At 57.1% G+C, this 27,235-nt stretch overlaps 1 protein-coding gene across 1 annotated transcript; it reads right to left on the bottom strand.

The window, feature by feature from the left end:
* Positions 1–1,503: 1,503 nt before the first annotated feature.
* LOC120709424 (probable RNA-dependent RNA polymerase 3) lies at positions 1,504–26,295 on the bottom strand. Its single transcript, XM_039995056.1, has 7 exons — positions 25,634–26,295; positions 23,644–23,869; positions 4,506–4,648; positions 2,802–2,961; positions 2,446–2,584; positions 2,179–2,348; positions 1,504–2,084 (listed from the first exon to the last, which is right to left on the bottom strand). The coding sequence occupies exons 1-7, from the start codon at positions 26,293–26,295 to the stop codon at positions 1,833–1,835; spliced, it is 1,752 nt and encodes a 583-aa protein (XP_039850990.1). The 3' UTR covers positions 1,504–1,832.
* Positions 26,296–27,235: the final 940 nt, after the last annotated feature.

The following is a 27,235-nucleotide window of genomic DNA, read 5'->3' as shown; positions in this document are numbered from 1 at the left end:
ATATGAACGTGCCCTAATTAACCATTAGCATAACTAGATGCTAGCAGCCGATTCAGTTCGAGTTCAGTGACGCAGCTGCAGCAGTTGATTATTCAAAGACGACGTACTATAGCTGATTGAGATATATAGACGACGACAGCCGACAGGTTCCATCGGTGATCCATGTGTATCATCCTACGAGGAGATCTTGCCAAGATGCTGATGAGAGATCCATCGATCACCGGTCGGTATCCAGATCGATCACAAAAACGATGGCTACTTATGTACTGTTGGTCGATCCATTGGTGTGGATGTAACGTAAACCCTTGCGTTCATCTAGGTTAAGTCAGTTTTTAACTAGGGAACATATCAGGGTGCAAATCAACCTCTCCGTGCAAACTATGAAAACTTCAATCTAGACCCTCAGATCAATATCTAAGGAGAGGGGCGCAGAGAGGTGGGATGGGAGATTTGCAAAAGTGTGATTACACAGTCCAAGGGCGGGTCCAGATTATAAAATTATTCAATCTCTCGTACCCCTTGGATGTTGATCTGATGATCCAGATTGGAGTTTCCATAGTTTGCACGAAGAGATTGGTTTGCATCTGATATGTTTCCTTTTAACTATTAATTAACGTCTAAGATTTTATATGGGATAGATATTGCCAACATATAATTGGCATTAGTAGTAGACTTATATATTAGAAGAACACTATACCTTCATAATACGTATAGCTAGCTATGATAATACAGTATATTTTTACAGATTCTGTTGCTCAAAGCATCACTATATATGTAGACCTTGTCGATATCCTATATAATTAATAGACTTCGATTGTTTCTGGTCAGAACTAGTTCAGTCGCTATCTTTGTTATGGAGTAATATACTAAGCTAGCATCATTTCCCTTTCGAGAGAATGTTAATCAAACTAGTAATGTAATTAATCTTGTGCGGTTTCTGAGGCGAAAGTACACGTGTCGTCTATCGGATCCGACCAGGATGTTTTCAACTACCTGTCGATTTGCATATCATGTCTGAAAGCAACCCGTGCCGGCTTTGTTGGGGGATCCAGGAAAAGCTACAGTTGACGTTGACGACGCACGGGCTGCTATGTCGCTGGAAGTGAGGTTAGTGTTAAAATCGAATTGCTGTTTTCTTTGCTTATCGTGCATGACTCATTCATTCATTTCATTTGAAGAAGCAAAGTTTCTTGAAATTATTTAACATTTTTTATGGATAAATTATTTAACAAAACCCGTTGTTGGCATGGTCATTCGACGAAGGCCACCTGAGTGGTAAATAATTGGGCTGCCAATTTGAAGGACGAACTGGGCCAAAGCGCTAATCCGGCGCTTCTTTCATGAGAATCATAGCAGAACATTTTGACGGGGGGTTTCTTCCTTTTTTTTCTTTCTTTCTCTGGCCTTGTTCCCCGCTAGAACTTGCCAGCATCAAGTGCCTGCCCCCCGTACCAGTGAGAGGTCCAAGTGGCACATATAAAAGTTTAAAGATGCATGCCGTTATTAAGTGTCAAAGGGCTCCATTTCATTCAGATTACAGAAGGTGAGGATCACCGAGAAGAGAGGACATGGACATGTACCAGATTCTAGTTTTGAATGAACCCACTCGATACACATACCGTATACTAGTATATACATACACCATTAAGATCTTCCAGGAGTGATACATACATTACTACAGTCCTCTGCATCAGATGCAGGTGAATTTGTAGCCAACAGGTCTGCTTCTTCGTAACATTGTGCATCGCCTAATAGCATCACTACAAAGTGCTGCACCACCATCAGCTTGACACACAAAAAGAAGGCATTCCCACTACGCAAAGCGCTAGGTGCTATGGGCGGTGGTTCTTCTTGAAAGCGCCCTCAAGAACGGAGAAGGAACAAAGCACGGTATCGCCGCCATGCTTCAGCGTGTATAGCTGGCACAGAGCGCGGCCTGCCACCTTCCAAGCGAAGCCGCACTTGCTGACCTCGTTGCGGGACATTGCGTGCTCATACACCACCTGGTACACCGCACAGGCCTCGTTGAAGAGATCAATGCGCTCCCTCGGGCTGTACTCAAACTCCTCGGCCTTGTACAGCATCTGCACAATCCCACAAGCAAAAAAAAAGCCCTGCCTGTTCTTAGGACGACCATTAGAACTTTCAATGTATTCCATTCAGCAAAAGGATACTTACCCGCTTGTACTCTTGGTAGAGTTCACGGAAATTGATGTTCCTCTCTGCTTTGTTCTCCAGCTTACAAAGTTTAGAGCTCTCCCTCAAGTACTCCTGATAAAGAGATGTCCAACGGCGCTTGTAATCGTCAGATACTGCTACCTCGGTGAAGCATTGCAGGGGCACTATCTCTGATAATAAAAAAGAATGGCAAGGGAAAAAAAGGAGAAATTAGTTACATCTCTGTTGTCAAGGGAAAGAGTGATACGAGACTTATCAACCACTTACTGATTGAAGGACCAGCTTCAGACTCTTGTGATTTTACTTCATCATAGATTTTGCCCAGCACTGATGCCGAATGGTAGTCAGGAGAACGTTCCATGAAGTGTGGGTACCGCTTGACCATCAGCTCTTCAGGAACAGTGATCTATTTGAAGCCAGATGGGCAAAAGAAGATAAAAAATCTTAAGGTTAAAAGTGTTAAAACGGAAATGTTTAAACATAATTCAGATTTAATGTTCATCTGTTTATTCTCTGTGTTCCTGTATTATTTCATCTCTGCCAGTTTCATACATATATCTCATTCTTCAGTCAAATAGTTCTCACATCAAAACAAAACATATCAGCCCAGGATTGGGAATAACCTTGTTCCCTGACTTCGGAGCATCCAAAGCCAAATAGTAAATGTCAACCAAGTCAAGCATCTTCTTCTTTATTTCTTTCCGCTCACTCTTAGGAATGTTGCCTGTCAAGAGCCGATCCATATATGTCAACCAACAATTTGCGGCTGCACCCAGGACATAACTGAAAGGCAGAAAACAAAAATATGTTAATAAACTGCATGACTTTTACAGTGATGCTAACTAAGGATTACCACTTCATTTTCTCATTAGAATGTGGTCCAAGAAGGTAAAGATCCACATGTCAGCAAGACATTGAGTTAAAATTCCAAAATGTCCTCAAATTTTCAGTAAACCCTAAAACCCACAAAAAATTAAGAAAAAACATGGTACATACTAAAATATAAACCCAGCATAAGCTTAGAGCACTTTACAACAATTTATGCTGTCATGATTTTCCTCAACAAGATGAGAATAAAATTTGCACCCAATGTGCTTGTCGGTACCCCAGGACTGGGGTACCCCCTCTTGCTGTGTCTAGGCAAGAGCCTTAGTAGTCATCCTTGACTACAACCAAACAAGCCGGACCCCTGCGGTCCGAAGTCCTGTCCTCCCGACAATGGTCCGGACCCGTTCCACGGCCGGGGAAGGTCCGGGGACGCCACGTGTCCCAGGAGAGACAGGCGCTCAAGCGCAAGGAGCCAGGGCTACGGACCTCCCGAGGAGTCCGGACCCCCGCGGGGTCCCGGACCCCTCATAGGGTCCCGGACCCCCCGCATAGCAATCGGACCCCTCTCCAAGGGAAGGTTTCGACGTCCCGCCTCAGGATGGTCCACCTACCTTCGCATTCATTGCGGTAGGTGGACGTCCGCATTGATATAGCAGAAGCCGAGGCGTTTGACTAGCCAGGGGACACTATTGATCGCGTATTACCAAGGTAGTGGGGGCACTGGCGCCGCCCACGCCGCGACTGCCAGTCTGCCGTAACAGATGGATACGACGGCTCGGCTTCGCCCTTTATGACGCTACATAATAGCCTCAGCAGGCCACGCCGCAAGCTACGCTACTCCAACGGGCACATAGCTGACGGGACAAGAGAAGACCCCCCTGTGTCAGAGGAGCAGCAGTACGCATATCGGAGGAAAGATTCGCTACCACTGTAGCCACAGTCACGTTGGGCCCACCTGTCGGAGCATCAACGTTCTATGTATCCGCTCCCCCTTGATCTATAAAAGGAGGGGGCGCCGCTAGAAAACCTCAGGCTGGGCAATAACCAAGGCCAGCAGAGGAGAGGTTCATACACACCACCGAGAACAATACATCTCCCAGTGGACGTAGGGTATTACGCTCCGGCGGCCCGAACCACTCTAAATCGTGTGTTCTTGAGTCCTTGTCTCAGCATAGATCCAGCCCCATCGCCTAGTACTTCCCCGAGTACTCCCTCACTGGGGATAGGCGGGTGCGTTCCGCCACCCGGCTGTGGGTACCCCTAGAACCCCCACAACAGTACTAATCCTACGAAACCTGGTGGTCATCAACATTTTTTGTCTAATACAGAGGTTATTCCTTTCGGATCCAGTGGACCCTAAAATCATGACTTCTTAGTTCTTGCATATAATGCATGGCACTATTTTTAGTGTCAATACATTCTCCAGCCTTCTTAGCAGCAAATAAACACATCAATGGAACTACAGGGATAAAGAGAAATCTAGCCTTGCCGGTTAGTACCTGGGTGTAAATCTAGCTCTCAAATATTCGCGGAATAATACGCATTCCAACTTGGATCCATAATCCTGAGGCTTCTTCTGGTCAGTCTTTCTCGGTGATATTCTTCGAACCCATGGTTTATGTGGTTTGAAGCATTCCAGTAACTGAAAAGAATTAGCAATTGAAGTGACAGTTCTTCTCAGAGGAAACAAAAAGGAACAGCAGAATATTTTGTGCTGTTCTTCTACATTGGTGCTAAATGAGCACTACAAAAATAATCCAAAAGAAAATGTTCTACCGCTTTAGTCCAATTTGTCGAAGGAATAATCTGATCTATTCCTCCAAACCCTAGAAGGGTGGGATATATAGTTTCTATACATGGGCCTCTAGACATGGGCTCAATATACACCCAACCCCCCCCCCCCCCCCCCCCGCATTCTGAACTACCGGCGCAACGGTGTTCAAGACTGGACAACAAGAAAGCCAACACCCCCCTGCAGTCTGAACTACCGTCGCAGCGGTGTTCAAGACTGAACAAGAAAAAAGTACAAAGGGCAAATACCCCCCGCAGCCACAATTAGCCACCTGCTACGTTGAGGCTGGAGCGAAACTCCGAGAAGGTTGAGGAGGATAGTCCCTTGGTGAAGATGTCGGCAAACTGGGAGGTGGTCGGGACATGGAGTACCCGAACATCGCCGACGGCGACCCTGTCGCGCACGAAGTGTAGGTCGATCTCCACGTGCTTCGTCCGCTGATGCTAAACGGGGTTGGTGGAGAGATACACGGCGCTGACGTTGTCGCAGTAGACGAGCGTGCTCTTGGCGAGCGGGCTGTGGAGCTCCGCCAAGAGCTGTCGTAGCCAGGACGCCTCCGCCACGCCGTTAGCGACAGCCCGGTACTTCGCCTCGGCACTGGAGCGGGAGACAACCGGCTGCCGCTTGGACGACCAGGAGACAAGGTTGCCGCCAAGGAAGACGGCGTAGCCGGAAGTGGAGCGGCGAGTGTCCGGGCAGCCAGCCCAGTCAGCGTTGGTGTAGACCACCAGCTCAGAGGTGGGAGAGCGGTGAAGAACCAAGCCGAAGCCAACAGTGCCACGGACGTAGCGGAGGAGACGCTTCAGTGCAGCAAGGTGAGACTCCCGAGGATCATGCATGTGAAGACAGACCTGCTGAACGGCATAGGTGAGATCCGGCCGGGTGAATGTCAGGTACTGCAAGGCACCGGCGAGGCTCCGGTAGGCAGTAGGATCAGCCACGGGATCACCCAGATTAACAGACAGCTTCGCCTGAGTATCGACAGGAGTGGAGCATGACTTGCAATCAGTCATCCCAGCCCGCTCCAGAATGTCGAATGCATACTGCCGCTGGTGAAGGAACAGGCCAGACGGACGAGTCTCAATAGTAACGCCCAAGAAGTGGTGGAGCTGACCAAGATCCTTCATAGCAAACTCCCGCTGCAGAGAGGAGATGACGCGCTCAAGCAACTGCTGACTGGAGGCGGTGAGCACAATATCATCAACATAGAGCAGCAGGTAGGCAGTCTCATCCCCACGACGGTAGATGAACAGAGAAGTGTCAGTCTTGGCCTCGGTGGACCCCAAAGTCAGCAAGAACGTGGCGAACCGAGAGTACCAGGCCCGAGGAGCCTGCTTCAAACCATAGAGGGACTTGTTGAGCCGGCAGACCATATCCGGACGACTCGAGTCCACAAATCCCGCTAGCTGAGAGCAGTAGACAATCTCTGACAGAGTGCCGTGAAGAAACGCATTCTTCACATCCAGCTGGTGCACAGGCCAGGAGCGAGAGGACCGTGCGCATCGTAGCGGGCTTCACCACTGGACTGAAGGTCTCATCGTAGTCCACACCAGGCCGCTGGGTGAAACCCCGGAGAACCCAGCGAGCCTTGTAGCGCTCTAGTGTGCCGTCAACCCGACGCTTATGCGTCCAGATCCACTTGCCTGTGACCACATTGCCACCAGATGGATGCGGCACGAGGTCCCACGTCTGGTTGGCGAGAAGAGCCGCGTACTCCTCTTCCATCGCCCGACGCCAGTGAGGGTCCACCAGGGCGTCGCGGACAGAGGAGGGTACCGGAGAGACCCACGGCTCCCCCTCGGTGGCGGAGAGAGTCGCGGCCTGAGACGCCATCCGCCGAGTCACCATGGGATGGATGTGCCGAGGATCCTGATGGACGACTGGCAGGTGGTACACCTCTAGCTCGACTCGAGAGCGAGTCGGCGGAGGCTACGGCGGCAACGGCTTCGGTGTAGGCGTCGTAGGAGCCTCCGGAGGCGAAGGCGGCACCGGTGTCGGCGTCGAACGATATTCGGTGAAGGAATAAGTCTATGTCATCTCGGTCTTTGTGGGTCTCCACCTAGGACAGGTTTCAGTTCTTCTTTTGACCAGCATCTCAGACCTTGCATGGTCCTTGCTGCGTGGTGGTTGCTGCAGCTGCAGCACATTGGCATCTTAGACTAGCTTTAGCATCTAGAGGACAGCATCTAGAGGACAACAATTAGGACCTAGAGGACAGCATCTTAGACTAGTCCTTGGTGTGTGTTTTGGCTGCCCTGCAGCCCTTGTATAAAAGCGTGGCCACCCCTCCCGTTGGAAGGCATGGCATTGTGAGTGTGAATGAAGAAAAACCCAGAAAACTTCCCCAACTTGAGTGTCATCCTCTCAGCTCAATGAGAGTGAAAATTGAGCTGCTAACATCTGGTATCAGAGCCGTACTTTCCTGTAGGTTAGACATCTCCTGCACTTCTCCCTCCCAAGCAGCAGCTAGCACAGCAGCAGCTAGCGCAGCAGCAGCGGCAGTTAGCGCAGCAGCACCTGCTGCACCCTCTACGCCACCTTCCTCACCCGAGCAGACGAGCGGCAGCTCGTCTGAGGCTGCGTCTTCTCCACGCAGGAGCCACCTGGAGGCGCGCCATGTCCGACGCACCGTCTCAGCGCTCGGTCGCCTCGAGCGCACGGCGTCAGCGAGATGCCGAGCTCGCCGCGGCAGAGGAGCGCAGGCGAGCGACGGCACAAGCCGCTGCAGCAGCGGCGAGGGCGGCCAGGCTGGCTGCAGCGGAGCTGGCGGCGGCCAGGGCGGAGGTGGAAGCAGAGGCGGCGGAGGATGCAGCGCGTGCGGCGGAGGTCGAGGTTGAGACCTTGCGCGGCAGCCTCAGCGGCTCCATCGCCGGCGACACCACCGCCGACGAGGACCTTGAGGAGTTGGAGAGGGAGAGAGTGCGGGAGCAGACCGCGCGGTGGGCAGCAGTCCACCCCGGCGGCGGCGGCCTGGACGGCGGCGCGCCCGGCGGCGGTCCAGGGGCCCGCGCGCCCGGCGGCGGCGTAGATGGCGGCGCGCCCGGCGACGGCCCAGGGGGCCGCGCGCCCGGCGGCGGAGGCGGCGCCCCTGGCGGCGTCCGCGTCCTTGGCGGCGGCGCGCAGGGCGGCGGCGGCGCTCCTGGCTGGGGTGCGCGCGGCGGCGCCCCCGGCTACCACGGCCTCCAGGCAGTGGTCAGGGACGTCGGTCCCGGTGGTGGGTGGCCCACCCTCACCAAGACCAACTACGTCGAGTGGGCCGCAGTCATGGAGGTGAAGCTCCAGGTGCGGCATATGTGGGAGGCAGTCCGGTACGGCGACGTCGACTACGATGAGGATCGACGGGCGCTGGATGCTCTCATCGTAGCAGCCCCGCCCGAGATGCAGTTCACGCTTTCCAAGAAGCGAACTGCCAAGGAGGCCTGGGACTCCATCGCTGCGGCACGTATCGGCAGCGACCGCGCCCGCAAGACCACTCTCCAGGCACTTCGCAAGGAGTGGGAGAACCTGGCATTCAAGCCAGGTGAGGATGTTGATGACTTCGCCCTCCGTCTCAACACTCTACTGCAGAAGGTGGTACAGTTCGGCGACGACACCTACGACGAGGAGAGAGCCGTCGAGAAGCTCTTCCGCTGCGTCCCCGAGAGGTACAGGCAGACCGCTCGCTCGATCGAGTCTCTGCTAGACCTCTCCACCATGACGATCGAGGAGGCGATAGGTCGCCTCAAGGTCGTCGATAGCGACGAGCCACAGCCTCCCTCGGGAGGCATCTCCATCGGTGGGAAGCTCCACCTCACTCAGGAGCAGTGGGAGGCTCGGCGCGGTGACAGGAGGAGGGGGGAGCCCTCTTCCTCGACTGGTGGCCGCAAGCGCGGCAAGCCGCGAAAGGGGCGCGGAGGTGCCCAAGCCGGGGCACGAGGGCGCGCCGAGGGTGGCGCCCGCGGAGATGCTCAGGGCGGCGCCGCTGACAGGCCCAAGGCGGCACGAGACGACGCCTGCCACAACTGTGGCAGGCCCGGCCACTGGGCCAGGGACTGCCCGCAGCGGAGGCGTGGGGGCCAAGCCCACGTCGCGGAGGCCCAGCCGGATGACGAGCCGGCTCTGTTCCTACTCCACGGGGACATGGAGCCGCAGCTGGCGGCACCGCCTGTCACCGCTCTACTCCTCCTCGACGAGCCGCGTGCCCGAGTTCTCCTCGGCAACGGCTCCGACGACGATAGGGTCGATGGCTGGTACCTCGACTCCAGCGCCACGCACCACATGACCGGGCGGCGGGAGTTCTTCTCCGACCTGGACGTCGACGTAGGTGGCTCCGTCAGGTTCGGGGACTCCTCCGCCGTGGAGATCAAGGGCGTGGGCTCCGTGATCTTCAATGCCAAGTCCGGAGAGCACCGGATGCTCACCGGAGTCTACTACATCCCGGCGCTGCGGAACTCCATCATCAGCCTTGGGCAGCTCGATGAGAGCGGCTCCCGCGTGGTGATCGACAGCGGGGTCCTCCGCATCTGGGACCACCGTCGCCAGCTTCTCGCCAGGGTGGTTCGAGGGAAGAACCGCATCTACATCCTCCATGTCGGGGTGGCCCAGCCTCTTTGTCTTGCAGCTCGCAGGGACGACGAGGCATGGCAGTGGCACGAGCGCTTTGGGCACCTCCACTTTGAGGCCCTGAAGCGGCTCGGCGCCAAGGAGATGGTGCGAGGCCTCCCGTGCCTCGACCACGTGGAGCAGCTCTGCGACGTCTGCGTGCTGACGAAGCAGAGGCGGCACTCCTTCCCCCAGCAGGCGAGCTTCCGAGCCAAGGAGCGGCTCGAGCTCGTACACGGGGACTTGTGTGGCCCGGTGACACCGGTCACACCGGGAGGACGACGCTACTTCCTGCTGCTCGTCGACGACCTCTCCCGCTTCATGTGGGTGATGATCCTCGGCAGCAAGGGAGAGGCTGCGGACGCCATCAGGCGTGCTCAGGCTGCTGCGGAGGCGGAGAGCGGCAGCAAGTTGCGCGTGCTGCGCACCGACAACGGCGGCGAGTTCACGGCGGCCGAGTTCGCGGCGTACTGCGCGAATGAGGGCATCCAGCGCCACTACTCCGCGCCGTACAGCCCGCAGCAGAACGGCGTCGGCGAGCGGCGCAACCAGACGGTTGTGGGGATGGCCCGGGCCCTCCTCAAGCAGAGGGGGATGCCGACTGTCTTCTGGGGAGAGGCGGTGGTGACGGCCGTCTACATCCTCAACCGCTCGCCCACCAAGGCACTCGACGGCATGACGCCGTATGAGGCTTGGCATGGGCGCAAGCCGGCGGTCTCCCACCTGCGGGTCTTCGGCTGCCTCGCGTTCGCCAAGGAGCTTGGCCACATCGGCAAGCTCGACGACAGGAGCACTCCGGGAGTGTTCATCGGCTACGCGGCGGGTTCGAAGGCCTACCGCATTCTCGACCCGGAGACACAGCGTGTGCGCACGGCGCGCGACGTTGTGTTCGACGAAGGGCGAGGATGGGCGTGGGACAAGGCGGTGGACGACGGCTCGACTCCGACGTACGACGACTTCACCGTCGAGTACGTCCACTTCGAGGGAGCTGGGGGAGTAGGCTGCTCTTCTTCGCCGAGCGTGCCTACCCCGGTCCCCGAGCCTCCACCGACTCCGGCGCCCGCCACACCGGCGGCACCACGCCCTTCAGCTACGACTCCGGCTGCGCCGAGTTCCTCAGCTGTACCACCACAGCCGGCGACGCCGCGCACTCCAGCACCGACAGCCACTCCTCCGGGCACGCCTACTCCAGCACCTGCTCACAGCCCGGTGGAGTTCGCTACTCCGCTCTCTCACGACGAGGAGCGCATCGACGCGTACCACGACGGTGAGCCGCTGCGGTACCGTACGATGGAGGACCTTCTCGGCGATCAGCCGGTGCCGGGACTGGTGCCTCACGACCTGGAGGCGCAGTTGCACCTCGCGTGCGACGACGGCGAGCCTCGGTCTTTTGCAGAGGCCGAGGGACACGCGGCATGGCGTGCCGCGATGCAGTCGGAGATGGATGCAGTTGAGAAGAACCGCACTTGGGAGCTTGCTGACCTCCCTCGCGGTCACCGCGCGATCACCCTTAAGTGGGTGTTCAAGCTGAAGAGGGATGAGGCCGGCACCGTCGTCAAGCACAAGGCTCGCCTGGTGGCACGAGGTTTCGTGCAGCAGGAGGGAGTCGACTTCGACGATGCCTTCGCTCCCGTGGCACGGATGGAGTCCGTGCGACTCCTCCTTGCGCTAGCTGCCCAGGAGGGCTGGCGTGTCCATCACATGGACGTCAAGTCGGCGTTTCTCAACGGCGACTTGAAGGAGGAGGTCTACGTGCACCAGCCGCCGGGGTTTGCGATCCCCGGCAAGGAGGGTAAGGTGCTACGTCTGCGCAAGGCCCTCTATGGCTTGCGGCAGGCCCCGAGGGCGTGGAACGCCAAGCTGGACTCCACGCTCAAGGGGATGGGCTTCGAGCAAAGCCCGCACGAGGCGGCCATCTACCGGCGGGGCAAAGGAGGCAATGCCCTGCTGGTGGGTGTCTACGTCGACGACTTGGTGATCACCGGCACCAAGGATGCGGAGGTGGCGGCGTTCAAGGAGGAGATGAAGGCCACCTTCCAGATGAGCGACCTGGGGCCTCTCTCCTTCTACCTGGGGATCGAGGTGCACCAGGACGACTCCGGGATCACACTTCGACAGACCGCCTACGCCAAGCGCGTCGTCGAGCTCGCTGGGCTCACCGACTGCAACCCAGCTCTCACTCCGATGGAGGAGAGGCTGAAGCTGAGCCGTGACAGCACGGCGGAGGAGGTAGACGCTACTCAGTACCGGCGTCTTGTGGGGAGCCTCCGCTACCCTCGCCCACACACGGCCGGACTTGGCGTTCTCCGTCGGCTACGTCAGTCGGTTCATGCAGCGACCGACGACGGAGCACCAGCAGGCCGTGAAGAGGATCATCCGCTATGTTGCGGGGACTCTCGACCACGGTCTCCACTACCCGAGGTGCCCTGGAGCGGCACACTTCGTCGGGTACAGTGACAGCGACCACGCCGGCGACATCGACACCAGCAAGAGCACGAGCGGGATCCTCTTCTTCCTCGGCAAGTGCCTCGTTAGCTGGCAGTCGGTCAAGCAGCAGGTGGTGGCCTTGTCTAGCTGCGAGGCCGAGTACATAGCGGCCTCCACCGCGTCGACTCAGGCGCTCTGGCTCGCTCGACTGCTTGGTGATCTACTCGGCAGAGACACTGGATCAGTGGAGCTCAGGGTGGACAGCAAGTCCGCTCTGGCCTTGGCGAAGAACCCCGTTTTCCACGAACGGAGCAAGCACATCCGGGTGAGGTATCACTTCATCCGAGGCTGCTTGGAGGAAGGAAGCATCAAGGCGAGCTACATCAACACCAAGGATCAGCTTGCGGACCTGCTCACCAAGCCCCTTGGGAGGATCAAGTTCCTTGAGCTTTGCTCCAGGACCGGAATGGTTCAACCCTCCCACAAGACGACGGACAAGACTTAGGGGGAGAATGAAGGAATAAGTCTATGTCATCTCGGTCTTTGTGGGTCTCCACCTAGGACAGGTTTCAGTTCTTCTTTTGACCAGCATCTCAGACCTTGCATGGTCCTTGCTGCGTGGTGGTTGCTGCAGCTGCAGCACATTGGCATCTTAGACTAGCTTTAGCATCTAGAGGATAGCATCTAGAGGACAACAATTAGGACCTAGAGGATAGCATCTTAGACTAGTCCTTGGTGTGTGTTTTGGCTGCCCTGCAGCCCTTGTATAAAAACGTGGCCACCCCTCCCGTTGGAAGGCATGGCATTGTGAGTGTGAATGAAGAAAAACCCAGAAAACTTCCCCAACTTGAGTGTCATCCTCTCAGCTCAATGAGAGTGAAAATTGAGCTGCTAACAACACGCACACCCGAAGACCCGAAGGTGGTCGTAGCGAGGAGGGATACCGAAGAGAGCGTGGTGCGGAGTGGGAGCAGGGGAAGCAGTGGACGGAAGACGGTTAATCAAGTAGGTGGTGGTGTGGAGGCCCTCGGCCCATAAGCGCGGGGCAGAGAGGCCTGGATCAAAAAGGTGCGCACGATGTCGTTTGTCGTGCGAATCATCCGCTCAGACTTGCCGTTTTGGGGAGAGGTATACGGACAAGACATACGCAGCTGAACACCCCGAGAGAGAAAGAAAGAACGGGAGGTGGAGTTGTCGAACTCACGCCCGTTGTCACACTGGACGGTCTTAATTGTGAGGCCGAACTGAGTGGACACCTAGGCAAAGAAGTGGAGGAGGGTGGGGAAGGTCTCAGACTTGACGCGCAAAGGGAAAGTCCAAGAGTAGTGTGAGAAATCATCGACCACCACCAGATATTATTTGTAGCCAGAAAGGTCCACAGGTCACAGTGAACAAGAGCGTAGGCATGCGTCGCATGCGAAGAAGAAGAGGAAAAATAAAGCCGAACATGACGACCAAGCTGGCACGCATGGCAGAGGTGCTCAGCAGGAGCCCTAGTACCAGGAACATAGGTACTACGACTGAGCTGAGCTAGAACGTCGCGGCCAGGGTGACCAAGACGGCGGTGCCAGGTGGTGGAAGACGGCGTCGCGGCAAAAGCGGCAGACGAAGAAGACGAGAGTGGTGCAGCGGAAGACGAAAGGTGAAGGGTGTAAAGGGGTCCCGTGCTGTCACACCGGAGGAGCGGATGCCGGGAGGCCGAATCCTTTACAGTGAGGCCAGAAGAGTCAAACTCGATGGAACAAGAGTTGTCAGCTGTAAACTGATGAATGAAAAGAAGGTTAGGAACCATCCGAGGAGAAACAAGGACATTGGGAAGACGAAAAGAACCAGTAGCAGAACCGATGGCGGTGACAGGAAGGCAAGACCCGTCACCAACCGTGATGAAAGGACAAGAGGGGTGTGGGGGTCGGACAGAAGAGAGGATACCGGCATCAGGGGTGGTGTGGAAAGGGGCACCCGAGTCGGCGATCTACTCAGTGCTGACAGGCGGCGTCCGCCCCATGGCGCTGAAGGACTACGCCAGTGCGGCCTGGTCCCACCCCCAGGTCAGGTCGGCTGCGGGCGGGGTCCAGAACGGCGCTACCGCGGGCGGCATACCGAACGCAGGCACGCTCGCCATGGCCAGCGCGGCCGTCGCGAGCGCGGGCGCGGGCACGGGAAGTCTGGTAGCAGGGGCGGTGCCAGGGGCCCCGAGGAAGGCGGATCTGACGGCCGGGGCGGCAGCGGCGCCCAGGGGCAGCCACGCGCGGGGGGCGGCAGCCTGCGCTGCGGCGAGGGAGGCAGCGGCCCGCGCGGGGTCCCTGGGCGCGACGACCTGCGCGGCGGCGAGGGAGGCGGCGGCCCGCACGGCCCGCGCGACGTGCGCGGCGGGCGCGACAACCTGCGCGGCGTGCGCGACGGCCTGGACGAGCTTGGCCGCGACGAGTTTGGCCTCGAGGTCCTGCAGCACCTGCGCGCGCTCATGCGCGGTAGCAGGGGCGGCACCGGGGGCCGCGAGAGGCGCCAGGGCGGCGGCGAGGGCGTCGTTGGCCGTAGGAGCTCCGGCGACGAGGGGCCGCGAGCCCGCGGCGAGGGCCGCGGCGGCGCCTGGAGCGTCCGCATGGGGCATGCCTAGCCCGCGGTAGGGAGGAGGAGCACCCTCGCCGGGGGCCCACGCGCCCATGGGAAGGGCCCTGGCGCCGACGGCAGCAGGGGATGCAGCGTCAATCGCGGCTGGGGCCGGCGCGTCCCCTGCTCCAGTCGCGCCAAGGGTCGGCCCATGGGGAGGCGGCCAGGCGCCCGTGGTCGGCGCAGGGAGCTGCGCTAGGGGAGGAGAAATCCTGGCGACGAGGGCGGCGACGAGGGCGCCCGGAGCGGCGGTGGCGGGGCCAGGACGAGCGTGGCAGAGGAGGCAGTGGCCAGCACGGCGGGTCTGGCGGCGGCTGCATAGGCCCCCGCGCTCGCGGCAAAGGCGGCGGCGGCGGCTGCAGGGCCGGGCTGCGCGACCAGGGCGGCGGTGCCAGCAGGGGAAGGAGCGGCCGGCCAGGCAGCGGCCGACCAGGCGGCGGCTGCAGAGGGGCCGGCGGCCGGTCCGGCGGCGGAAGCATAGGAGGAGGGGAGGGGAGGGAAAGAGGAGAGGGGTGGAGGCGCCTGCGGCCGGCTGCCGGCCATGGCTGCCGGCGGCTGGGTAGGAGAGGGAGGAGAGGAACACTAACCCTAGGCTAATGATACCATGTCGAAGGAATAATCTGATCTATTCCTCCAAACTCTAGAAGGGTGGGATATATAGTTTCTATACATGGGCCTCTAGATGGGCCTCTATACATGGGCTCAATATACACCAACACAATGAAACAATGGCAAATCCAACCAAAAAAATAAAAGAAAATGAAACATGAGTACTCCCCAACAAAGCTAACCCCACTCACTCTATTTGTAGTGTGTTAAAGTGACACAACATATGCAGCAGATGCATATTTGGTTACAAATTAAATCATTATAGAAATTTCCTTTTAAAAAGTCATTATACAAACTCCAAAATGATGTAATTCTTTCCGAAAGGGAACACCGATGTTGTGCCAAGCACAAATATAATATGTTCCTTCACACCTGAGTTTCAAAAAAATGAAAATTTCCCCATAACTTTAAGTTTAAGAAAAACTTGTTGAAGAAAACCACGCTCCTGAGAATTGTATCTGTGGGCTGTGGCTATTGGTTTTGTGAGAATTGTATCTGTGGGCTGTGGCTATTGGTTTTGCCACGTCAGTTACCAAATTAGCCAAAACATCGAGCTCCTCAATTTTTCCATATTGGGTTCATACGGATACCATTACCAAAATTCAAAACAACAATGAGTTTTTTATGAACCAGCAATACTGTAACAAAACTAGAAAAAATAATAAAGAAAATAAGTTCAACAGAAATAAAAATACTAAAGCCATCACAAACACAATATTAAAACTCAGTAGCATTAATTTGAAGTTGACTATATTTATATGAGAAATTTTGCATTAATTTGAAGTTGACTATATTTATATGAGAAATTTTACAATGATTGAAAAAAATAGGAGTCGTCCATCTGATAAAATCATATGGTGATTGTTGGAGTATATTGAGCCCATGTCTAGAGGCCCATGTATAGGACCTATATATCCCACCCTTCTAGGGTTTGGAGGAATACAAGCCATTATTATCTCCTACTCTCTCTTTCATGGTATCAGACCTCCCTCTTCTCTCCATGGCCGTCGCCTAGAGTCTGCGCTGCCGCCGCCGCCCATGGCCGGCCGGCCGCCGGCCTCCTTCTCCTCCCTTCCCCTCTCTTCTTTCCCTCCCCTCCCTTCCTCTGCTCCGAGCCACGCCTGCGCCGCCGCCCCTTCCGCCGCCGCCAAGAACGCCTGGACCCATCGGGGTCCCCTGCCTGCCCCTGCCGCCGCCGCCGATGCGCGCGCGGGCGCGGGAGGGGGGGGATCTGGCGCCGCCGTCGGTCCTGCTGGGGGCGCGGCCGTCGCCCTGGCGGCGCTCACCCCTCTGCCCGGCGCGGATCCACCTGCTGGGGGCGCGGCGGGCGTCGAGGCCGTCGCCCTGGCGGCGCTCACCCCTCTACCCGGCGCGGATCCGCCTGCTGGGGGTGCGGCGGGCGTCGCTTCGACGCCTCCCCTGCCCTGCGCGGGTGAGGCAGCAGAAGGGGATGACCCTCCCCTTACTGGGCCGCCCCTTCCTGAGCCGGTGCCCCCTGGGCTTCCTCCCCGTGGGCCGGTGCCCCCTGGACCGCCGCTGCCCCATCCTGTGGCCGCCGTGAGCGCCGCTGATGCCGCGCGCGCCGCGGTAGCTGCTGCTGGAGGAAGCGCCGAAGCCGCCGCTTCTCCTCCTCCCTGGCTGGCGTTCGGCATGCCCCCCTTGGACGCGCCGTACGCCGCTGCTGCCTTCCGCCAGCAGCACGTCGCCGGGATGCCCACGGACGACGCCGGCAGTTTCCAGGCCACTACCGACGCTGCGGGTGGCACGGGCGCCTCCTGCGCGTGCGCGTGGCCGCCCAACCGCCGGCGCCGCCCCACCCGCCGCGGTCGACGACCTGCGCGGCGCCACCTCGCACCTCAAGACCTACGAGCGCATGCAGGAGGTGCTGCGGGACCTCGAGACCCAGCTCGGGCAGGCGCACGCCGCGCAGGCCGTCGTGCCCACCACGCACGCCGCGCGGGCTGCCGCCTCCCTCGCCGCCGCGCACGTCGCGCAGTTCGCCGTCACGCCCGCCGCGCAGGCTCAGGCTGTCGCACCCGCCACGCACGCCGCGCAGGTCCAGGCCGTTGCAGGCCCTCGTCCTCAGCCCCAGCCGACGACCATGCTCGCCGCTGCTGCTCCCCTGTTCGCGCCGTTCTGGACACCGCCCGCTCCACCGAGCCAGCAGCCGACCTGGCCTGGGGGGTGGGACCAGCCGCACTAGCGCAGTCCTTCAGCGCCATGGGGCGGACGCCGCCGGTCTTCACCGAGTGGATCGCCGACTCGGGTGCCTCCTTCCACACCACCCCACATGCCGATATCCTCTCTTCTGTCCGACCCCCACACCCCTCTTGTCCTTCTTCCATAATGGTTGGTGACGGGTCTTGCCTTTCTGTCACCGCTGTGGGTTCTGTTCCTTGCTCTTTTCGTCTTCTCAATGTCCTTGTTGCTCCTCAGATGGTTCATAACCTTCTTTCCATTCGTCAGTTTACAGCTGACAATTCTTGTTCCATCGAGTTTGTTTCTTCTGGCCTCACTGTAAAGGATTCGGCCTCCCGGCGTCCGCTACTCCGGTGTGACAGCACGGGACCCCTTTACACCCTTCGCCTTCCTTCTTCCGCTGCACCACTCTCGCCTTCTTCTTCGCCCTGGCCGTCTTGGTCTGCCGCTTTTGCCGCGACGCCGTCTTGGTCACCCTGGCCGCGATGTTCTGGCTCAGCTCAGTCGTAGTACCGATGTTCCTGGTACTAGGGCTCCTGCTGAGCCCCTCTGCCATGCGTGCTAGCTCGGTCGTCATGTTCGGCTCCCTTTTTCTTCTTCTTCTTCGCATGCGACGCATGCATTTGACCTTGTTCACTGTGACCTGTGGACCTCTCCTGTACTTAGCCTTTCTGGTCATAAGTACTATCTGGTGGTGGTCGACGACTTCTCGCACTACTCTTGGACGTTTCCTTAGCGCCAAGTTTGAGACCTTCCCCACCCTCCTCCACTTCTTTGACTGGGTGGTTCAGCCACCGTTACCTGTCTGTCCTTTTCCTGCAGGTTTTCTCGGCACGCCGGCACCGTTTCCGGTGATCCCTGCTGTTGGACCAAGGATAAAGGCCCCCACCCCTCCCACTATAACACCTGGGTTTTATGGTCGGGTTGGCTAGGTGGGGCGCTCTAATTTGATATCAATAGCTTAGGTTTTCACCTTCCTCTGTTTTCCGGCCGCCAGGGCGCCGCTCCCCTGTTGCGCCGCCGCCGCCGGCCTGCATGGCCGGCCGCCGGCCTCTGGCTCCTCCTCTCCTCTCCGACTTCCCCTCCCTCTCTTCCCTTCCTTCCCCCCTCTCTGCGCCGGCGCCATGGCCAGCCCGGCCCGCCGCCTCCCTGGCCCTGCTCGATCCCGAGCAGGGCAGAGCCGCCGCCGCCGGCAGGGGCCTGGGGGCCGCCGGATCCGCCGCCCCCAAGGCCGCCACCGCCGAATCCGCCGCCCTAGCCCCGGCCGCCGCCCTCCCCTCCGCCGGATCCGCCGCCCCAGCCCCGGCCGCCGCCTGGAGCCGCGCCGTAGCCGCCTGGGGCCGCCGCGCTGGCCGCCCAGGCTGGCCCTGGCGCGGGCGCAGGCGCGGGAGGGGCCCAGGCCGGGGCTGCAGCTGCTGCCCAGGTCGGGCCCGGCCCTGGTGCAGACGCGGGTCGACCTGCAGCCGCCGCCGCCGCCCAGATCGGAGATGCCGCTGCCACAGCCGCCGCCCAAGCCGTCCCTGATGCAGGCGCAGGCGCGGGTGGGCCCGCCGACGTCGCCGCCGCAGCTCACGACGTCTCGGGTGCGGGCGCGGGTGATGCCGCCGCCCACCGTGCCGCGATCGCTGCCGGCAAGCAGCCCGCAGCAGCCGCGGCCGCCGCCGGTCCCTCGTGGCCCGAGCTCGGGATGCCTCCCATGGATGTGCCGCTCTCCGCCGCCGCCTTCCGTGGTCAGCAGGCCGACGCCGCTCTCGCTGCGGCACTCCTCGCCACCAAGTCGGAAGCTTCAGCGGCCCAGGAGCAGGTCCGCGTGGCTGCCCTCGCCTGGGAGCGCGAGCGCGCCACGGCCGACGCCCTCGCCCTCCGGGTCGCCGAGGCGGAGCGCTTCCTCCGCTTCTCCTCCGGCCAGCCCGTCGACCCCGAGCACGGCACCTCCTCCTCCCACCAGGCCCCGCACGCTGGATCTGGAGCTCGGTACGACCCGACTGACCCCATGGTCGCCCAGCTCCACCTCCAGGCGGCCGGCGTCCAGAACATCAGGGCTCTGGTCTCCGTACTCCTCGACCCCGTGTCCTCCTCCTACGGCCGCTGGCGGGACCAGGTCCTCCTCACCCTCCGCCGCTACGCCCTCGACGACCACGTCCTCGTCGACTTGCCGATCGAGGCGCGTGACGTGACGTGGCTGCACCTCGACAGCGTCGCCCTGTCCTGGATCTTCGGGACCATCTCCCTGGATCTTCAGGACCTCGTCAGGACACACGGCGGCACCGCGCGGCAGGCCTGGGTGGCGCTCGAGGGGCAGTTCCTCGGCAACGCCGAATACCGCGCTCTCCAGCTCGACGCCACCTTCCGCACCTTCGTGCAGGGGGACCTCTCCGTCGGTGAGTACTGCCGGCGGATGAAGAGCATGGCCGATGCTCTTCACGACCTCGGGGATCCAGTGTCCGATCGGGTCTTGGTGCTCAATGTCCTACGGGGACTGAGCAGCACCTACGACCACCTGAAGGGCTGGATCGCCCGCCAGAGGCCCTTCCCCACCTTCCTGCAGGTTCGGGACGACCTCGCCCTCGAGGAGATCACCAGGGGTCTCGCGCCCGGATCGTCCTCGCCCACCCCCGCCGCGCTCGTTGCTACTCCACTGGCCTCCTCCGCTGCTCCTGCTACCTCCCTCCTTGGTGCTGCTCCCGCCGGGCAGACCGGAGGAGGGGGGGGGCCGTGGACGTCGCCGGCGACGGGGTGGTGGTGGTGGTGGTGGCACTGGTGGCCCTACTTCTAGGGGCACCGGTACCGGTGGAGGCCGTCGGGGCGCGCCACCACCGGCTCCGGCTCCCGCTCCTGCCACTGCCGCTGGAGGTACGCCCTGGCCATCCTTCAGCAACCCATGGTCAGGGCGCATCTCGATGTGGCCGTTCCAGGGTCCGGGAGGGGGGCACCGTCCTCAGCTCCAGCCGGCGGCCATGTTCACTGGCGCTGCTCCACTCTTCGCGCCGTCCTGGACCCCGCCCGCTCAGCCCATCCAGCAGCCGACCTGGCCTGGGGGGTGGGACCAGGCCGCTCTGGCGCAGTCCTTCAGCACCATGGGACTGACGCCGCTGACCAGCACCGAGTGGATCGCCGACTCGGGCGCCTCGTTCCACACCACCCCCGATGCTGGTATCCTCTCTTCTGTCCGACCCCCACACCCCTCTTGTCCTTCTTCTATCATGGTTGGTGATGGGTCTTGCCTTCCTGTCACCGCCGTTGATTCTGCTCCTCGTCTTCCCACTGTTCTTGTTGCTCCTCAAATGGTTCACAACCTTCTTTCTATTCGCCAGTTTACTGCTGACAACTCCTGCTCTATCGAATTTGACTCCTCTGGTCTTACTGTGAAGGATTCGGCTTCCCGGCGTCCGCTCCTCCGATGTGACAGCCCGGGGCCCCTTTACACTCTTCGGCTTCCTGCTTCCGCTGCCTCGCCTTCGGCTTCTTCGTCTTCTGCTTTTGCTGTGACGCCTTCTTCCACCACCTGGTCACCCCGGCCGCGACGTTTTGGCTCAGCTCCGCCGTAGTACCGATGTTCCATGTACTAGGGCTCCTGAGCACCTCTGTCATGCGTGCCAGTTAGGTCGTCATGTTAGACTTTCGTTTTCTTTTTCTTCTTCGCATGCTGCGCATGCCTTTGATCTCATTCACTGTGACCTGTGGACATCTCATGTACTCAGCATGTCTGGCTATAGATATTATCTGGTCATTGTTGATGATTTTTCTCATTACTCTTGGACTTTCCCTGGCTGCGTTCGCTGAGACCGAAGTGCTGAGACCGGACAGGTGGCACGGCCCCGCGGCTCGCCCGGCTCGCACGCCGTAGGGGGAATGTTGGACCAAGGATAAAGGCCCACACCCCTCCCACTATAACACCTGGGTTTTATGGTCGGGTTGGCTAGGTGGGGCGCTCTAACTCCTGCTGCGCCGAGCGCGGCCCCGGTGCCTGCACCTGCGCGGTACGCTCAGCCGGTGCAGGTGTACCGGCGCCGCTCGGCGCCGACCCCGACATCGCTCAGCGCCGACCCCGACACCGCAGCGGTACGCTGAGCCGGTGCAGGTGTACCGGCGTCGTTCGACGTCGACACCGGCGCCGCCTCCTGCTCCAGAGGCTCCTGCGACGCCGACAACGGAGCCGTCGCCGCCGCCGCCACCTCCGACTCCCTCTCGAGCCGAGCCGGAGGTGTACCACCCGCCGGTCATCCATCGGGATCCTCGGCATATCCATCCCATGGTGACTCGGCGAATGGCGTCCCAGGCCGCGACTCTCTCCGCCACCGAGGGAGAGCCGCGGGTCTCTCCGGTACCCTCCTCTGTCCGCGACGTCTTGGCGGATCCTCACTGGCGTCGCGCGATGGAAGAGGAGTACACGGCTCTTCTTGCCAACCAGACGTGGGACCTCGTGCCGCGTCCGTCTGGTTGCAATGTGGTGACTGGCAAGTGGATCTGGACACACAAGCGTCGGGCTGACGGCACACTGGAGCGCTACAAGGCTCCCTGGGTTCTCCGGGGGTTCACTTAGCGACCTGGTGTGGACTATGATGAGACCTTCAGCCCGGTCGTGAAGCCCGCTACGGTGCGCACGGTCCTCTCGCTTGCGCTCTCGCGCACTTGGCCTGTGCACCAGCTGGACGTGAAGAATGCGTTTCTTCACGGCACCTTGTCAGAGACTGTCTACTGCTCTCAGCCAGCGGGATTTGTGGACTCGAGTAATTCGGATATGGTCTGCCGGCTCAACAAGTCTCTATGGACTGAAGCAGGCCCCTAGGGCTTGGTACTCTCGGTTCGCCACGTTCTTGATGACACTGGGATTCACCGAGGCCAAGTCTGACACGTCTCTCTTCATCTACCGCCGTGGGGATGAGACGGCATATCTGCTGCTATATGTCGATGACATTGTGCTCACAGCTTCCAGTCAGCAGTTACTTCAGAGTGTCATCTCCTCTCTGTAGCAGGAGTTCGCTATGAAGGATCTCGGTCAGCTCCACCACTTCTTGGGCGTCACTGTTGAGCCTCGCCCGTCTGGTCTTCTCCTTCACCAGCGGCAGTACGCCCTCGATATTCTGGAGCGAGCTGGGATGACTGATTGCAAGCCCTGCTCCACTCCAGTCGACACTCAGGCGAAGCTGTCTGCTGATCTGGGTGATCCGGTGGCTGATCCTACTGCCTACCGGAGTCTGGCCGGCGCTTTGCAGTACCTCACCTTCACCAGGCCGGACCTCACCTACGCTGTTCAGCAGGTCTGTCTCCATATGCATGATCCCCGGGAGTCACATCTTGCTGCGCTGAAGCGTCTCCTCCGGTACGTCCGTGGCACTGTGGACCTCGGCCTGGTACTTCACCGCTCGTCCTCTGCTGAGCTGGTGGTCTACACCGACGCTGACTGGGCTGGCTGCCCGGACACTCGTCGCTCCACCTCCGGCTACGCCGTCTTCCTGGGCGGCAACCTGGTCTCCTGGTCGTCCAAGCGGCAGCCGGTTGTCTCCCGCTCCAGTGCCGAGGCGGAGTACCGGGCTGTCGCTAACGGTGTGGCGGAGGCGTCCTGGCTACGACAGCTCTTGGCGGAGCTCCACAGCCCGCTCGCCAAGAGCACGCTCGTCTACTGGGACAACGTCAGCGCCGTGTATCTCTCCACCAACCCCGTCCAGCATCAGCGGACGAAGCACGTGGAGATCGACCTACACTTCGTGCGCGATAGAGTCGCAATCGGCGACGTTCGGGTACTCCATGTCCCGACTACCTCCCAGTTTACTGACATCTTCACCAAGAGGCTGCCCTCCTCGACCTTCTCGGAGTTTCGATCCAGCCTCAACGTAGCCGGTGGCTAGTTGTGGCTGCGGGGGGGTATTTGCCCTTTGTACTCTCTTCTTGTCCAGTCTTGAACACCGCTGCGTCGGTTGTTCAGACTGCGGGGGGTGTTAGCTTTCTTGTTGTCCAGTCATGAACACCACTGCGCCGGTAGTTCAGACTGCGGGGGGTGTTGGAGTATATTGAGCCCATGTGTATAGAGGCCCATCTAGAGGCCCATGTATAGGTATTATATTTACCCACCCTTCTAGGGTTGGAGGAATACAAGCCATCATTTCCTCCTACACTAATCATAATCATCAGTTACATGATTTTCTTTAATTGGCATCGTATTATGCTACTCATCAGGCATGCGGTTTCCAAAAGCACAGTTAAAAAAATCAAGCCTAAAGTAAACTCTGCTGCAAGATAAACAAGCAATCAGTGATAAATAGTACTGTGAATTCGATAACAAATAAGGAGAATCTTTCAATCCCAAGGATCAGAATAAGATATAATATAATAGCAAGCAATGTACTCTGTGGTTTCTAAAGGCAAGCAAGATAACTATGCATGAACAATTCAAATGTTAGAAAAAAAAAATTACCAACCAGTGGGTTTCTTGAGACCCAGTACATGTTGCCATCAAAATCGCTATTTGCCATTTCATCAGCCAAAGACCGTGGTCCACAAGTGGGGAAAAATATGGCATATTTGGAATTTCCCACAATATCCTCTAAACCATCAATATATGTTGCAGTCAACTCGTGTATATCGCCAAAATGTAATCCAGGATGTTTATAGACAAGAACCTTTCCAGAAAGCTGGCCATTGTCACTGTTTAATGAGACAACATGATTAATAAAATGAGGTCACGATTAGTATTCAAGACTGAGTCAAAACGTTGGAAGGAAACTCAACTGAAATTCATAAAAGCTACCCACATATTCTATGAAACACTAGGGATCTAGAAGCTCCAAATACTTATGAAAGACTAACAACAAAGCTGTTTAGTCCCAAGCAAAGTATGGGGAGGCTGTAAACCCAGAGACAAAAATAATAAAGGATAAAATGTAAACAAGGTATTAGGTATTAGGTAGCAATAGTAGACATCTAGAAGAACCATATTTTTTAAGTTACACTGTAATATACCATTATCCTAGCACAACATAAGTCATACGAAATCATATTGTTAACCAAGTTACTTGCAGATGTTAGCCTGGCATAGCAAATCATCATAAACCCATATTAAATAACTTCAGATCAATATAATAAAACCATATTATATTACAAAGCATCTACTTCTCTTGTCAGATGTCATCCTCTCTCTCTTTTTTCCTAGGAAAAGTCCAAATTACTTCTCTCAAGTATGAAAAAAACTCTGTATAACCTCCTAAACTATTTTTTTCGGTTTAAGTTACTCACACAACTATCTTTTTTTTATTTCTCCACGCACAAGTAAAGTTAGGACATCTAACAATATATTAACCTTGGGGATATAATTGTATGAAACATTTTGACGAAAAATACATAATATATATTTTTTAGCATAAGTTATAGTGTCCACTATCACCATAAAAAAATTTAGCTTAAAACTCAACTTGTGCATGGAGAAACAAAAATGGAAAATATTATTAAGTGGTAAATTGGACCAATTGACATAGCTGTGGGAGTAAATTGAACCCACAAAATAGTTTATGGGGTTACCGGACTTCAGCAAATCTTGAGGAGAGTAATTTGGATTTTTTTTCCTTTTTTCTCAAACAGATGTTATCCTCTTTCAAGGCAGAGGAAAATCACACTGCTAAGAATCAAGAATGTAAGGAAAATATCTAAAGCAAAATAATGTGTTGCTTATTTTTTGTGAATGCGTTGCATGGACCTACTAGCAAACTTGTTAATACGGAGGGTGTGTATGCACAATACATACAACTCACCCTGATTCCCTGTTCCTTAAGTCTTTTATCAACCTCCAGTTGAATTAATTTAAATAATTATCTTTTATTCTAAAAAAATAATTAAGCTTTAACCAAATAAGCTATGCCAAATAAGCTTTAACCAAATAGTTTTGGGGTAGTTATTATGAAACTCTCCCCTTCACGTCATATTTGAATAACAAAAGAAAGATTTTTTAAAAAAAAAGAAAGTGAAATTAAGGTAATTTTTGTTACTTATAGTATTCTTTCCTTTACCTAAAAGAAAGAACTAAAACTAGTATAATAAAAAAGAAAAGTACGATTTTTTTCCCCCAATCCGTTCTATCCAACGAACTCAGATACTGAAAGGTTAGTTATATGAAGAAATGCAATTTCCACAAGTAATCGAACATCATAATAATGTAGGTTATAAGATATTCCGAAAGGGAATTCGAAGATTATGGGAACAGAGAAAAAAAATTGAGACTTTTCCAAACTAGTGGAGACATGTCGAAAACATTGTGAAGTCATCATGGAAAAATGCAGAGATAACTAGCAACAGGATTTGTCTAAAATTAGAAGTGTATGTATGTCGAGAGAAATTCGAAAATAGAAGGAAAACGAAACCGTCCAACAAACGAAACCGGCAGTGGCGAGGGAGGGAGAATGGAGTTAGAAAGCGCACCCTGCGGGGAGGCGCGGAAGGGGCCGGAGCTGCAGGCGGCGCTCTCGGCGGTGGGGACCCCAGCGGCGTTGCGCTGCATGGCCTCCTGCTTGCCGAGCCACTTGATGAAGGCGGACAGGTTCCGCACCCGGGCGCCGGTCTCCGCGACCTTCCGGAGCACCCTGGCCGCCGCGGCGTCGCCGAGCTCCGCCAGCTGGCCGCGCGCCCACGCGTCCGCGGACTGGCCTAGCTGCGCCTCGAGGCGCGCGAGCTCCGCCGACACCGGCGCGGCCGCCGGGAGCGGCGGGGGACCCGGCGAGGGCTGCATTCCGAGCCGCGGCGGGCCGGGAGGGTTTAGGGTTTAGGGCAGGGCGGCCGCCTTTCGCGGCGGCGGCGGCAAGGAGGGCGGGGGCTGTGGCCGTGTCGCGGCAGCGGGAGACAGGGAGGAGGAGCGAGGGAGAGAGGTGGCTAGCGAGGGAAGCCTTCAAGCCTCCTGTTGTCGGGGAGCGGCTGCTGCGCGGCGCAGCGTGTCTTCGATCAAGCGCGACGCTGGGCCGGGGGGGGGGGGGGGGGGGGGGGGGTACGCGACGCGGCAGAGGCGAAGAGCAGGGCCGAGCTGGCGCCGAAAGGCAGGGAGGCCGCGTGACGGGAGGTTTTGGCTGATTCGCTGGTACACTTGGCATGGGTCACCGACCCAACCCGCCCGAAAAAAATCCGACCCGACCCGACCCGAGCTACGTGGCGGGTGGGCGCGGGCCGTATTTTTTAACCCGCAACAATCAACGGGCCGGGCACGGGCCGTGATTTTTGACCCAAAACCCGACCCAACCCGAAAAAAACCCGACCCGACACGCCCGCGCAGGGTGCACGGGCCAACCCGACCCGACCCGGTGATAGGTACGGGTCGGGCGCGGGCCGTCCTATGCGACCCGTGACCCGATCTTAACCCGACCCGAACCCGACCCGACCCGACGTTTGCCCAGGTCTATTCGCTGGTCTTGTTTGGTTTTCCAGTGCACACAATCGAGAGAAAAAATTTACATATATGGAGTATTAAATAAAATTTATTTTTAAAAAAATAGAGATGAATATAATTTTTCGCGACGAATCTAGTGACAGTAATTAATTGATGATTGGATACAGTATTACTACAATAATCATCCTCTAATCACGCGATCAAATGTCTCATTAGATTTTTTAGGTTTCTAGTGTAGGGTTTTGGAGTTAGTTTTATAAATTGACTTTATTCGACATCATAATTAACGGTGAAAGTTTCTTGACTTGTGTGCCATCTTCTTCCAAAGAAAAAACCAATCGTGTTTGGTTTGGCCCGAAAAAAATTTCGCGAAAACTTTTTGCATCTTTGACAAAAAATTTAGAGTAGTAAACGAAGTCTAATTACAAAACCACCTCCACAACTCCCCGTGTAAATCGCGAGACGAATCTAATGAGGCTTTTGACCGCGTGATTAGAGGATAATTACTGTAGCATCACTGTAACAAATCATTAATTGATTACCGTCATTAATCCATGATTTGCAACAGTGATGCTATAATAACTATTCGTTAATTATTGATTAATTATGGATTAATTAGCATCATTAGATTCGTCTCACGATTTACA

This window comes from Panicum virgatum, chromosome 5K (assembly GCF_016808335.1).
Source record: "Panicum virgatum strain AP13 chromosome 5K, P.virgatum_v5, whole genome shotgun sequence".
Classification (NCBI taxonomy): Eukaryota; Viridiplantae; Streptophyta; class Magnoliopsida; order Poales; family Poaceae; genus Panicum; species Panicum virgatum.
Note: the sequence above shows the minus strand (reverse complement) of the source record. Positions and strands in the feature narration are given on the sequence as shown.

What these genes read in the sequence shown, in the direction of transcription:
- LOC120709424 (XM_039995056.1), bottom strand. Translation starts at nt 26,295, where the DNA reads ATGCCAAGTGTACCAGCGAATCAGCCAAAACCTCCCGTCACGCGGCCT. An exon ending in CTTCCGCGCCTCCCCGCAGG is followed by an intron (nt 23,870 to 25,633) that starts GTGCGCTTTCTA and finishes CTCATTAAACAG; the next exon opens with TGACAATGGCCAGCTTTCTG. An exon ending in TGAAGCTGGTCCTTCAATCA is followed by an intron (nt 2,349 to 2,445) that starts GTAAGTGGTTGA and finishes TTTTATTATCAG; the next exon opens with AGATAGTGCCCCTGCAATGC.